The sequence below is a fragment of the Grammomys surdaster genome, unplaced genomic scaffold (genome assembly GCF_004785775.1).
Source record: "Grammomys surdaster isolate TR1022 unplaced genomic scaffold, NIH_TR_1.0 126048, whole genome shotgun sequence".
In the NCBI taxonomy this organism is placed as follows: domain Eukaryota; kingdom Metazoa; phylum Chordata; class Mammalia; order Rodentia; family Muridae; genus Grammomys; species Grammomys surdaster.
Window position 1 is genome coordinate 2,397,912 of NW_021620860.1, and position 13,577 is coordinate 2,411,488.

Genomic DNA, 13,577 nt, shown 5'->3' on the forward strand with positions numbered 1-13,577 from the left:
GCTGGGCATGGTAGTTCACACCTTCCATGAGAAGGATCATTGCAAGTTTAAGGCAAGCCTGGGTTACATATATCTAGTTTCAGGCAAGGCAGATCTAGACCTTATCTCCAAGAAAACACAACAAAATACATAAAAGCTGAAGGGCAGCCAGGCTTGTTAGTGCACACCTTTCCTTCCAGCACTCAAGAGGGGGAGGCTGGCAGATCCCTCAGTTCAAGGCCAGCCTGGGCCAGGACAACTAGGGCTGTTAACACAGAGAAACTCTGTCTGTGACGGGTGTTGGAAGTGGGGAGCTAAAGGACAATTCCCCCCACCTCTGGATTTATATATAAAATAAATAAGATAAAAAAATAATTTTAAGCTGGGTATGGTGTAGCACTCTTTTAATCCCAGACAAAGGGAGATGGAGGGAGGCAGATCTTTATAAGGGTGGCTAGCTTGGTCTACAAAGCAAATTAGAGAAATGTTACACAGAGAAACTCGATGAAAAAAAAAATTCTAAAAACACCCACTTTAGTAAGTATATTAAAGAGACCTTTTAAAATAATATGCTGGGATGGAGAGATGGCTCAGTAGTTTAAGAATACCTGTTGCAGGGGCTGGAGAGATGGCTCAGCAGTTAAGAGCACCACCCTGCTCTTCTAGAGGTCCTGAGTTCAATTCCCAGCAACCACATGGTGGCTCACAAACATCGGTAATGGGATCCAATGCCCTCTTCTGATGTGTCTGAAGACAGCTACAGTGTACTATATATATATATAATTAATTAATTAATTTAAAAAAATACCTGTTGCAGGCTGGAGATGGCTCAGTGGTTAAAAGCACTGACTGCTCTTCCACAGGTCCTGAGTTCAATTCCCAACAACCACATGGTGGCTCACAACCATCTATAATGGGACCCTCTTCTGGTGTGTCTGACAAGTTACAGTGTACTCACATGCATTAAAAAAAAAAAAAAAAAAGACTACTTGTTGCTCTTGCAGAAGATGCAGATCCAGTTACCAGCATGTACTTGGTGGTTCACAATCATCCATAACTCTAGTTCCAGGGGATCTGACACCCTCTTTGGACCTCCAAGGGCACCAGGCATGCATGTAGTACATAAACACACATGCAGACAGAACATTCAGATATATAAAATAGTAATACCCTATTTTTTGTTGCTGTCTGTTTGAGACAGGATCTAGGTAGCCCAGACTGACTTTGAGCTGTCCTTAGCCAAGGGTGACAGTAAGCTCCTGATCCTCCTCTTGCCCCGACTTCCCATGTGGGAGAGTGCAGCAGGATGCCCTAGTCTGTAGACACTACGTATTCTTCCTGGCTAGAGTTCCCGGAAGCCGCATCACTCATAACTACATCAGTCTCTCTTGCCTGACATCTCCCACACCTGACAGACATCACAGAACCGCTCCATCCGTTTGAACCAGGGAAAATGTACAGGACACACAGTTTATTCAACTCTTTGGCAGTATTTTATTCCAAATGCTGACGTGGCCTATAATTAGAAAAAAGAAAGCTGTCGGTCTGATCCCACAGTTCCTGCGGGGAAAGCCCAGTATGGTGTTCACTCTCTCTCCTGCTGCTTCTCATTTCACCTCAGAAGCTAAATATGGTCGTAAAAAGATACTCCATGCTGGGCATCCTAGTCACCTGGGCCATGACTGTAAGGGGCTGCGGGCTGCTGACCCAGGCAGGGTAGGACAGAGCAAGGGACGCTCTCAGGGTAGAGCTGATTTTGCAGCCCCACCACCGGGCACCCTCAGGAGTCTTTTTCTTTTTTTTTTTTTCTGAGACAGGGTTCTCTGTAGCTCTGGTTGTCCTGCAACTTGCTCTGTAGATCAGGCTGGCCTTGAACTCACAGAGATCCACCTGGCTCTGCCTTCTGAGTGCTGGGATTAGGTGTATGCCACCCACCACTGCCAGCTCCTCAGGAGTCACTCACACTCACGCCATCAGGCTTGCTGAGGCTTATGGGTGCCCCCTTGTGTCTCTTCGTACTCCTCCCAGGGTTTCAACTGAGGACCAGGAATCATCAAGGTCTGAAAAAAACAGGAGGAACTCAAGTTACCTACCAATCACACCAATTGTTTACTCAGAATGTCCTTCTTCCCTCACCAGCATCCAGGGAACGGTCCCCTTCCCTAGCGTCGCATCATTGCGTCTTGCCACTAGGCGGCGCCCAAGAGGAGAATTTGAGCATGACAAGGCTATCTACATAGAGCTTGTGCAAGCACCCTTACCTTGAGGATGGGCTGCTTAGGAGGTGCCCACGGGGGCACAATCTTGGCATGCATTCTCCAGCTCCCATATGGGTTCATCAAGTGTCTTTCAAACACCACATACTCCAGGACATCCTTGGGCACATCTTCCTGTCCATACATCAATCTGCCAAACCGATCATAAATGGCCAAAGTCTGCAATGATGAAATCAAAGCTGGCCTGTCAGAGGGTTTTGTTCTATTTTATTTTGCCATACAACTGTTTTTGAAATGATCTTAACCAAAAATTTAAATTAAAGAAATTAAAATTATGATTCTTAATTTAGAACTAACCGGTTGCTGACATAGTGTTCTTCAAGGGTCTCTGATGGAAGGGGGAGGGGGAGGGACCAACAACAGGAGGAGTAAAACCCTCACACCACATCTTGGTGGAGATAACACTTAGCAATGGCAAGAAGACCATGGCAAACTTTTCCTGGGAACCTACAGTCCTGGGTCAAGGGGTGGAGCACAGCAGTGGGAGCACTGCCCTAACATGCATGAGGCTCTGGGTTCAACCCCCAGAACCACAAAAACAAAAAACAAACAGCCGTGAGCTGCAGAGTCCAGAGACAGATGCCCAAGCTGAGAGCTGCAGTGATTCAAGTCAGTGCACATGCCTCCTGTGTTAGACACGGAGGGCTTCTGCCGGACCCCGGCCAACTGAATACCCCTGAGACCACTGAAGACTTGGCCTGCCAACCTACTGTGTCCTCAGCCTTTAAGAGAACAAAGTAACTCATGTCTTGGACTTCGCATGTGACCTGCTTTTACAGCCTAGGCTAACACACTTATGTACTTTTCCGTGCCCCTGACCTGGAATACCGTATACATGTATCCTGTGGTAATGATTCGCTGAAAGCCACTATATACAACAAATATCACATCTGAAATGTAACTAAAGTATCCAATTTAAAAACAAACAAACAAACAAATATCCCCCAGAAATGCTAGAAGGAATCTTGATAACATTTCTGTACTACCATTCACTTTCCTGAGTGCTTCAGGGTCAGTTGGGGTCAGCAAAGTTTGTTCCCTTGTAAAACTGTGTTAAAGATTTCTCTCAACACTCCATCATCTCCTTTCTATACCACTTTCTGTGCTATTCAATAAAAAGTAAAGCCCTTTGTCAGGGACAGACATGGCTGACAGTCAGACATCAAATGGCATGCAGGCAGGCACAGACACATTCAAGAGATGGACCATAGACAGGCCAGGAACCACAGCATACAGACAGGAAAGAAGTAGAGAATTCCAACTTGGGCTTGCTCTCGATCACACCATCCAAGAGGAAGCCTGAGATTTCACTGCAACACTGATGCTTTCTGGTGTCTCTGAGGGTGTCTTTACTGTCCTTAACACAGAGTAAAGAAAGGCTGGCGGGAACAACGGTGACTCTACCTGCCGAGTGTGCAGGCGCACGGTGACCTGGCCATACATGTTGCTCTGGTTCACTAGACCTGAGGAACGGACATGAACCACTTGGGCTGGCTCTAGAGATTCCACAAAGCTCCAGCGCACAGTCTTGTACTTGAGGTCCCAGACCATGTCCTGAGGAAGAAGAGAAGAGTTCACTGGGATTTCCCTCCTGAGAGGCACTGCCCAGCCACGTTGCAATCAACAGGAAGTGCCTCCATTGTAATCCTCCCCATTTTAGGGGTAGGAACGAGGCAGAGACAGGGACTCAGTCTGTAACCGGCAGTAATGCTGAGTCAGTCTTTCAAGCACTAGAACTACAGATGAAAGCCACTATGCCCAGCTCTCTGCCGAAGTTTCTATGTATTTATTTTTTATTTTAACTTTTTATGCACATAGATGTTTTGCTTGTATATGTATCTGTGTATCAGGTGCATGTTCATGGAAGTCAGAGAGGGTGTTAGAGGTCCGGGAACTGGAATTGCAGGCAGCTGTCAACTGTCAAGTGGATTCTGGGAACTGAATCTGCGTCCTTTGAAAGAACAGTTAGTGTTTTTAACCACTGAGACATCTCTCAAACTACCCATTGTGTTTTTAACCTTTCTATTTTTTTTTAAATTGTGTGTGTGTGTGTAGTGTATGCTACATGTATCTAGGTTCCCACAAACACTATGGTGTGGGGTCCCCTGAGGCTGGACCTATAGGGCATTGTGAGCCACCTGACATAGGTGCTGGGACCTGAACTCTAGTCTTCTGGAAAAGCAGCAAGTACTTAATCTCTCAGACATCTCTAGCCCTGCCCCCAAGTTCTGATCCAGCTACTAGGCATGCCTGCCTCTCCACTACATTCTTGTTAAAATACTATTGGAGATCCACCCACCTCCAGGATGAATGCTCTCTGCATCACTGAAAGCCCCTCCACACCAGCAGCTCCCCACGCACCACTTCCTCCTACTCACTGCCACAGCCCGCTAATCACCCATGTTTCCACTGGCGGTACACATGGTGTCTCTCTCTAAAGTTTTCTTACTTTACCCCTCACATGTCAGCAGCGAAAGGGAGTGGTTTCCAGAGCTGTTAGAACTACAACACATGAGGCACACTTGTCCCTGTGGAGACTGACAGAAACACAAGCTGAATTTGTAGAGAATGAAGTTTTTTTTTTTGGTTTTGTTTTGTTTGTTTTGGTTTTTTTTTGGTTTTTCGAGACAGGGTTTCTCTGTGTAGTTCTGGCTGTACTGGAACTCACTCTGTAGACCAGGCTGGCCTCGAACTCAGAAATCTGCCTGCCTCTGCCTCCCAAGTGCTGGGATTAAAGGTGTGCGCCACCACCGCCCGGCTGAGAATGAAGTTCTTATTCTAGAACCTCTGGCTAAACTACAGGGCCCCCATTCTTTGGGGCTCCTCAAAGTACTGGGTACCCCTGTCACTATCCAATTCAAAGTCTTGTGAATTTTGGCTAAAACTTTTCCTACAGGGTAAACATATGAAGCAGGATCTCACAGAGCTAACTCCCAACCTGAAAGATCTACACCCCGTGGTTCATTACTGCCCACTGAGGGGATTTCTCTTTCCCATTTGCCATGGCCCTCATCAGAATCTATGCCAAATCATGATTCAGCTGAAAATAAAGGACTTTGGTTGGAGAGATGGTTCAGCAGTAAACAGTATTGGCTCTTCTAGAGGACCCAGGTCCAATTCCTTGCACCTACATGGCAGCTCACAAGCATCCTGTTCCAGGGATCAGACGCCCTCCCACAGACATACATGCAGGCAAAACACTAATGCACATTAAAAGTGAATAAATAGATAGATAAATCAATAAGTAAATAAGGCTGGAGAGACGGCTCAGCGGTTAAGAGCACTGGCTGCCCTTCCAGAGGTCCCAAGTTCAATTCCCAGCAACTACACGGTGGCTCACAACCATCTGTGATCCAATGCCCTCTTCTGGTGTGTCTGAAGGTAGTGACAGTGTACTCATACATAAAATAAATAAATCTTTTCTTTATTAATTAACTGATTAATTTAAAAGAAAAGGATATTTAAAAAAATAAAGGAAGGAAGAAAAAAAATAAAAGGCTTCCCTTCCAAAGCCAGGGTAGTAGCATATACCTGCAATCCTAGCACCAGGGAGGCTGAGGCAGGAGGACTATGAATTGGTATCTGAACTAGTGAAATGCTGTCCTCGCCCCCTAAAAAAAGAGAGAGAGAGAAAAAAAACAGCAACAAAAGGGAGCCTAGCAGTGGTGTCTAGAATTCATCTGTTCACGCATCCCTCCCTTTCTAAGGATGAAAACTTAAAAACCTACCGGAAAACAGTGCTCAGTTACCAAGGTATGAAGCCGGTCATGGTCTGAGCTAGAAAAGAGAGAGAGAGACATTTATCATCGATTCCTACTTTTATGGTACCTTCTATGAAATCTGAAAATGGGCTGAAAAGAAGGCTTGGTAGGTAAAGGAGCCTGCCACGGAGCCTGCCACGGAGCCTGCCACGGAGCCTGCAAGCGGAGTTCAATCCCCAGAACCCACATGAAAAGAACTGACCCTTCAGGGGTTGGAGAGATGGCTCTGTCTGCTCTTCCAGAGGATCTGGGTTTGAATCCTAGCACCTACTTGGTGGCTCACAACCATCTGTTCTAGGGTGCCCTCTTCTAGTCTCCAAAGACAATGCATGCAAATGGTATATAGATATACACGCAAGCAAAACACTCATATGTAAAATATACATAAATCATTTAAAAAAAACAAAACTGACTCCTGAAATTGTCCTCTGACTTCTACATATGTGTCATCTGTGTTCTTATTCACACATACACAAACAAAGTATAATGAGAGAAAAAAATTTTATTTTAAGATTTATTTTATGTATATGAGTACATTGTAGCTGTCTTCAGACACACCAGAAGAGGGCATCAGATCCCTTTACAGATGGTTGTGAGCCACCATGTGGTTGCTGAGAATTGAACTCAGAACCTTTGGAAGAGCAGTCAGTGCTCTTAACTGCTGAGCCATCTCTCCAGCCCTGAGAAAAACATTTTTTTAACTTGAAAATGGTAGTGGTGCATGCCTTCACTTAGCAGGCAGAAGCAGGTGGATCTCTGAGTTCGAGATCAATCTGGTCTACAGAGGGAGTTCCAGGACAGCCAAGGCTACACAGAAAAAACCTGTCTCAAATAAGAAAAAAAAATTTTAAATTTAAAAACAGTCCTGAAGATAGAGAATTCATTTATATAAACATTTTCTGTATATGCACTATAAGTGACATGATATATTAATTTGTTAATTATCACAAAATCTTGACATTTAATAGTATTTAATACTTTATGTTTCTGGAGCAAGAAGAAATTTCTCTGAAATAACATTTTTGTTTGTCTGTTTGTTTGTTTTTCAAGAAAGAGCTTCTCTGTGTATCCCTAACTGTCCTAGAAATCATTCTGTAGTCCAGGCTGGCCTCAAATTTAGAGATCTGCCTGCCTCTGCTAAGATTAAGGTCATGTGCCACCACCGCCCGGCAGATCACATCGTTTAGGTGGCAGGACGTTCACTAGGACCTGGGCTGACTCTTGCTCTGCACTAGCAGAGGGAACAAAGTCCAACAGCAACAAGAACAACCAGTTCCTCCTCCTCGGTGCCAGCAACCGGCCTCACTGTGCACTGTCACCTTTGAACAGGTAAGGCATGGCCTTGTGTCTTTTCTGACCTCTCTCCCCATCTTCGGACTCCTGAAGTACAGGACATTGGACTTAGACCTTACGTCTCTTCAAAGAGTCTTGTGTCACCAAGGAAGGACTGGAAAGCCAGCCCACCAGGACACAGATGAAGGGCTTTCTCTGCTCAGATCTCAGTGTGAAGTAAAAATGAAAACTGAAGAAAGAAAGAAAGAAAGAAAGAAAGAAAGAAAGAAAGAAAGAAAGAGGGAAGGAAGGAGGAAGGGAAGGAAGGAGGGAGAGAGGGAGGGAAGGAGGGAAGAAGGAAGGAGACAGCCTCCTCCCTGGGCAGGGACTGTCACAAATGAACGTGCACAGGGACCATGACAGTCTGGGCACGATGGGACACATCCATGACCTCGCAGCAGCTGAGACTGCAGCATAAAGTCAGGCCAGTCAACATTCTAAAATGGCTCGGGGCAGAGCTCAGAAGCTCTATCCCTAACTGAGGATCTAGGGATAGTTAATGGATTCTGGGGGGGGGGGGGGCGAGAATGAGTTTCCACTAAGGGTAGGTCAACTACACTGCAGTGCATGGCCTAGGCTCACGCATATATACAGGCAGCCCAAACTGAACTTGGCGGGCTATCCATAACAGGGGTAGCAATAGGAGGGGGATCTGGGAGGAGTCAGAAAGACCAGTGTGGGATGAACATGGCCCAATCCTCAAAACATTAATAATAACTTTTTAAAAAAAAGAAAATCAGGGGCTGGACAATCAGCTCAGTGGTTAAGAGCACTGACTGCTCTTCTAGACTTCCTGAGTTCAATTCCCAGCAACCACATGGTGGCTCACAACCATCTGTAATGGTCTGATGCCCTCTTCTGGTGTCTGAAGATGACAGTGTACTCATATATGTAAATCAATCAAACAAACAAACAACAACAGCAAAAAAAACAAGAAGCAAATCTTTAAAAAAATATATTTAAAAAAATAATAGTTCAAGGAAAAGCTGGGATACATTAAGAGATCCTCCTCCTAAAAGTGAAACCAAGCCCCTCGTAGTGGGCATAAACCTTTAGTCCGAGCAGGTGGAGGCAGAAGCAGGCCTTGTGAGTTTGAGGCCAGCCTGGTCTACATAGAGAGTTCCAGGATTGCCAGGGCTACCAGAGAAACCCTGTCTTAAACAACAATAGCAACAAAAACTACTGGAAAAGCATGGAGAAAAGAAGAACCATCTTCAGTTACTACTTCTCACATTAGAAAGTTCTAGAATCTTTACCTGAAGAAAAAGGGGGAAGGGGACCGTGCCTAGAATAGCAGCGGAGGATACTGAGCACACATAAAGATGGGGCGTCCACTTACTTGTTTAGACAAAGATGAGCTTCGATGAAAATATCCTTAGCTATTTCAGGGAAGTCTTTTGTTTTAAAATTAGCATCAAATTCTTTTATCTTTCGAATTCTGTAAAATTAAGCAAGAAAACCATCATAAAGATGACGTCACAGCAGATAAAGGTGCATACCACCAATCAATACAACCTGAGTTCAGTCTTAGGCACTTACACAGTAGAAGGAAAAGACTTATTCCCGCAAGCTGTCCTAACCTCCATATTTGTGCTGTGGAAGGAGCTGCTAGCAAGTACACACAAACAAATAAATAAACTGCAACAGAGTTATGAAATCTTCATATAATCTCCATAACTCACAGTTCACACTAATCCTCTATGTCCACCTTCTGATTCAATAATCACTGTCTGAATGTGTCTAGACTATAAATTCAACTCTCTCTCACATTAAATGTAAAAAAAGAACAAGCAGGCCAGGGTGCAGTGGTGCATGGGTGGTGCCTTGAAGAGGGGAGGCACCAGGGTTATGGTAGCAAAAAAAAAAAAAAAAAAAAAAAGAGAGAGAGAGATAGAGACAAAAAAGGATTGGGTTTTCTTTCGTCTGAAGATTCAGAGGCTAAGGGAACATAGTGCTCTTGCAGAGGACCTGGGTTGGTTCCCAGAACCCTTATCAGGCAGGTTATAACTGGCACTAACTGCAGCTCCAGAGGACCCAACACTGTGGCCTCAGATGTCTGCAAGCAGTTGTACACACCCACCTACAAACATAGACATAATGTAGAATAAACCTTAAAGGGAAAAGGAAAAAAAAAATTAAGTGGAATTTTAGAATTAAAGAAAACACTCAGGCCAGGCGGTGGTGGCACACGACTTTAATCCCAGCACTTGGGAGGCAGAGGCAGGCAGATTTCCGAGTTCGAGGCCAGCCTGGTCTACAGAGGGAATTCCAGGACAACCAGGACTACACAGAGAAACCCTGTCTTGGACCCCCCCCCCAAAAAAAAAGGAAAAAAAAAAAAAGAAAATGTAGGACGAGAAAAGCAATCATGATGAACTCTATGGCCCAGCTGTCAGAACATGTGCATAGATATAATAACATCAACTGACAGAATCAAACTGGCAATAGACTGAAACAAGGAGCACCAGGAGCAAGTGAAACTGATTCTAAGAATGTAAGATTGTTCTACCACTAAAAGTCAATGTAGTAGCCCAGCTTGGTGGCATACTCTTCTAATTCGAGCCCTCAGGAGGCAGAGGCAAGCAGATCTCTATGAATGCAAAGCTAAGCTGATCTACACAGTGACTTCCAGGCCAGCCAAGGCTAAAACAAGCTGCTTGTGGTGGCACATGCCTTTAATCACAGCACTAGGGAGGCAGAGGCAGGGGTTCTTTGAGCTCGAGTCCACCCTGGTCTACAGAGCAAGGTCTAGGACAGCCAGGGCCATACAGAAAAACTCTGTTCTGAAAATAAATAAATAAATAAATAAATAAATGTAAAACCAGGGGAAAAAAAAAGTCAATGTATCAACCATGTCAAGCACCATGCCTAATGATAGGCATGCCAGTGCTCAATAAGTTGAGAAAAGAAGATCACCACGTTCAAGGCTAGCCTAGACTATACAGCAAGACTTTGACTCTACTTTAGGGTCTGGAGCGATGGCTCAATGGTTAAGAGCACTTGCTGCTCTGGCAGAGGACTGGGTTTGGTTTCCAGCACCTAACCTATATGACCACTCAAGCACATCTAACTACAGCTTTAAGAGATCGGATGCCTTCTTTTGGCCGCCACAGGCACTGCACACTTGTGATACACTTACTTACATGAAGGCAAAAATACATAAAAATAAAAAGACAGGAAAATCAATATGATATACCATATAATGCAATAAGAACCAAATATCACATGTTCTTCTCAGCCCAGAATATTGAAGCCTAGTTGTCTCGGACACCTACGCCAGCTGTGATGCCACGTTCCTTCGTAATCGCTCAGTTCTCTGCGTCAGTCCTTCCTTTGAAAGAAACGACATTCGAGCATCACCCTCTGGTGGAACATAGGGATCAAATATACCAGCTGTGGGGAGAGAAGAAAATTAAGAAATCGTTGAAAGACTGAGACCACATCATCTTGCGGTCAGATAAAACTGGGAAGGACACGGGCCACAAAGTGGACTAATCAAACAGACTTGCACATAGAGGAAACTTTGTTAAACTTGTGCAAGTACCAGGAACTAAGTGTTGCAGAATTGGGACATCTTTTGTTATACTGAGAGAGGAGAAAAAAAAGGGAGAAGAAAAAAAACAAAGAAAAGAACGAGTAATTTAACTTCTCCTAGAGTCTGTTTCTACTTCTACAAACTGGAGAAATTTCATTCATTCTAGAAGTTATAAAAACAAGATCAAAAAATGATTTCATGAGCAGAACTAGTGGTACAGCCCTAAGTCTCGACTACCCTCCATGCAGGGGGATCCACCCGTCTCAGAGGCAAAGAGTGGGAGAAAGGGGTAGCACTCAGTGGAGACTGCTTACTTAGCTCTGTATTTAACCCCAGGCTCTGTAAAAACAAAACTGACTTTATGAAATACAGTATATGTAAATAAATCATTACTGAGGTCAAACTTAGTGGTTAACTTTATTTATTTATTTATTTATTTATTTATTTATTTGGTTTTCTTCGAGACAGGGTTTCTCTGTGTACTCTTGGCCGTCCTGGAACTCACTCTGTAGACCAGGCTGGCCTCAAACTCAGAAATCCGCCTGCCTCTGCCTCCCAAGTGCTGGGATTAAAGGCATGTGCTACCACCGCCCGGCTTATCTTTTTTTTTTTTTTTAAAGATTTATTTACCCTTTAATCCCAGCACTTGGGAGGCAGAGGCAGGAAGATTTCTGAGTTTGAGGCCAACCTGGTCTACAGAGTGAGTTCCAGAACAGCCAGAGCTACACAGAGAAACCCTGTCTCGAAAAACCAAAAAAAAAAAAAATTATTTATATGAGTACACACTGTCACTGTCTTCAGACACACCAGAAGAGGGCATCAGATCTTAGATCCCATTACAGACGGCTGTGAGCCATCATGTGGTTGCTGGGAATTGAACTCAGGGCCTCTGAAAGAGCAGTCAATGCTCTCATCCACTGAGCCATCTTTCCAACTCCACTTAGTGGTTAATTTAATTCTGTCAGTCAGAGTCTAAAGCATTCTAAACGCCACACCTCTGACAGTAGAAAAGTGAATCAGGATCCCAGAAACTGTTCTTACCTGTACAGGCCAAGTGTATAGGACGCTCCAACCGTTCCTGTGGAATAACCAATCCCGCTTTCCTGGCATATTCCAAAAACTCCTTCTCTGTTCTGTACTTGGGTTCAGAAGTCGGGGGTCTGAAACGGCTTTTGTTTTTAACTGGAACTACAGCTGTGGACCAAGTCACCAGAATAGGCTGAGAGATTTAAAAAAAAAAAAAAGTTGGCATATAGGTGATTTGGAAAGAATCAATCTACCTTGAGCAATCTGTGGAAATGACATACTCAAAGAATGCTTCCGATGTTATGAAATAAGTATTATGGAGAAACAATATTACTACTTGAACACCTAGGGATGGCTTTTACCACAAGCCAATTAATAACCTGCATTAACACTTACTAAAAACTTTCAGTTTTGCATCAGTCAACACTTACTAAAAACTTTCCTTTAATACATTCTGGAGTACTGCTGTATGCATAGATGATTAAGTCGAAAGTCCTACCGTCAAAGAACTTTTAGTTTAATAGTGAACCGTAGTTATCAACTCAATTCTGAAGACAGTGGAATGCTATTTCTAAAGCATTAAGCAAGATCTCCCGGGCATTTCCTCCACACTTCTATTTTGCTTTTTCAGAAGCAAATCGCTTCTAGCTCCTAACTGACGAATAAACTTTTATGAAGCCAGGTAACCTTTCCCCTCCAAGATAAGACAAAACCCTTATCCTTTCCAATTTTTTAAAAAAAGAATATAAAAGAAGCGGGTTCATCTTACAAGCCACTACTTTCCATTTAACATCTCGCCAGACTCTAGAATTAATGTAGAGAAGCTTAATGTCAGGAAACTTAAATCTCCCTCAAGGCCCAGTCTAGGCAGTCTAGAGGCTTAGGGGTAATCACATACACCCCAAATTCTTCCGCTAATGAAGTCTGACTCGTATCGTCCAAACTCAGGAACGGCCACAGGATGATTATTCCCTTCTACTCTATGCTCCTCTTTCTGTCCCTAACATTCAATTCGCTCCGTCCCTACCCACCTGCCGAGACCACCATCCCAAAGTCCTGGATAAGGAGGACAAGCACCGAGGTATGGGGGCTGCCATTTTGCTCACGCAAAGGCCGCCGGGATGCTAGTCGAGCTGCAGAGCACTGAGCCAGAGAAAAAGCGCAGAAAGGGTGGAGCGAGCTCGGGAGTGGAATTTTCCAGGGCGCGCGCCCTCGGCCGAAAGGTGAGCCGCGCGCACGCGCACGCTCTCATGGGGGAGGGACGCACGAGCACGCGCAATGGGTTCGCGCGTGCGCAGTGAAACCGCTTTGGAAGTAGGGTAAACCGCACGGCTGTCACGCGCCAGCCGGAGACTGGTGGAGAGCCATCTGCGCCTGCGCATGAGGCTTTCTGTGAGACTGGTTGCTGCATTCCTGGTTACTTAGCACATTGTTACACCTTATTTACATTCGGTTAAAAAAAAATAAATGAAGAAATGCTTCCCTCTGAAATCAGAGGCCTTTGAGATAAGTGTTTTCTTTCATTACTTGGAATTCACTGGATGTATTTAGGACGAAAATGATAGTTTCTGGGTGTGTATCTGACCTCAAAACGCAGTATAACCTTAAACCTTTAACCAACCTAGTTTTCTATGTGAAAATTCTTTCTTACCGTTCTGTTAGGGAAAC

The 13,577-nt window shown here is 44.4% G+C and overlaps 1 protein-coding gene across 1 annotated transcript; it reads right to left on the reverse strand.

Moving 5' to 3' along the window:
• Positions 1-1,449: 1,449 nt before the first annotated feature.
• Positions 1,450-13,136, reverse strand: Mrpl45 (mitochondrial ribosomal protein L45). The gene is made up of 8 exons (XM_028755089.1): positions 12,941-13,136; positions 11,925-12,102; positions 10,624-10,741; positions 8,688-8,786; positions 5,984-6,032; positions 3,660-3,809; positions 2,241-2,414; positions 1,450-2,039 (listed from the first exon to the last, which is right to left on the reverse strand). The coding sequence occupies exons 1-8, from the start codon at positions 13,004-13,006 to the stop codon at positions 1,953-1,955; spliced, it is 921 nt and encodes a 306-aa protein (XP_028610922.1). The 5' UTR covers positions 13,007-13,136; the 3' UTR covers positions 1,450-1,952.
• Between the last annotated feature and the right edge of the window lie 441 nt (positions 13,137-13,577).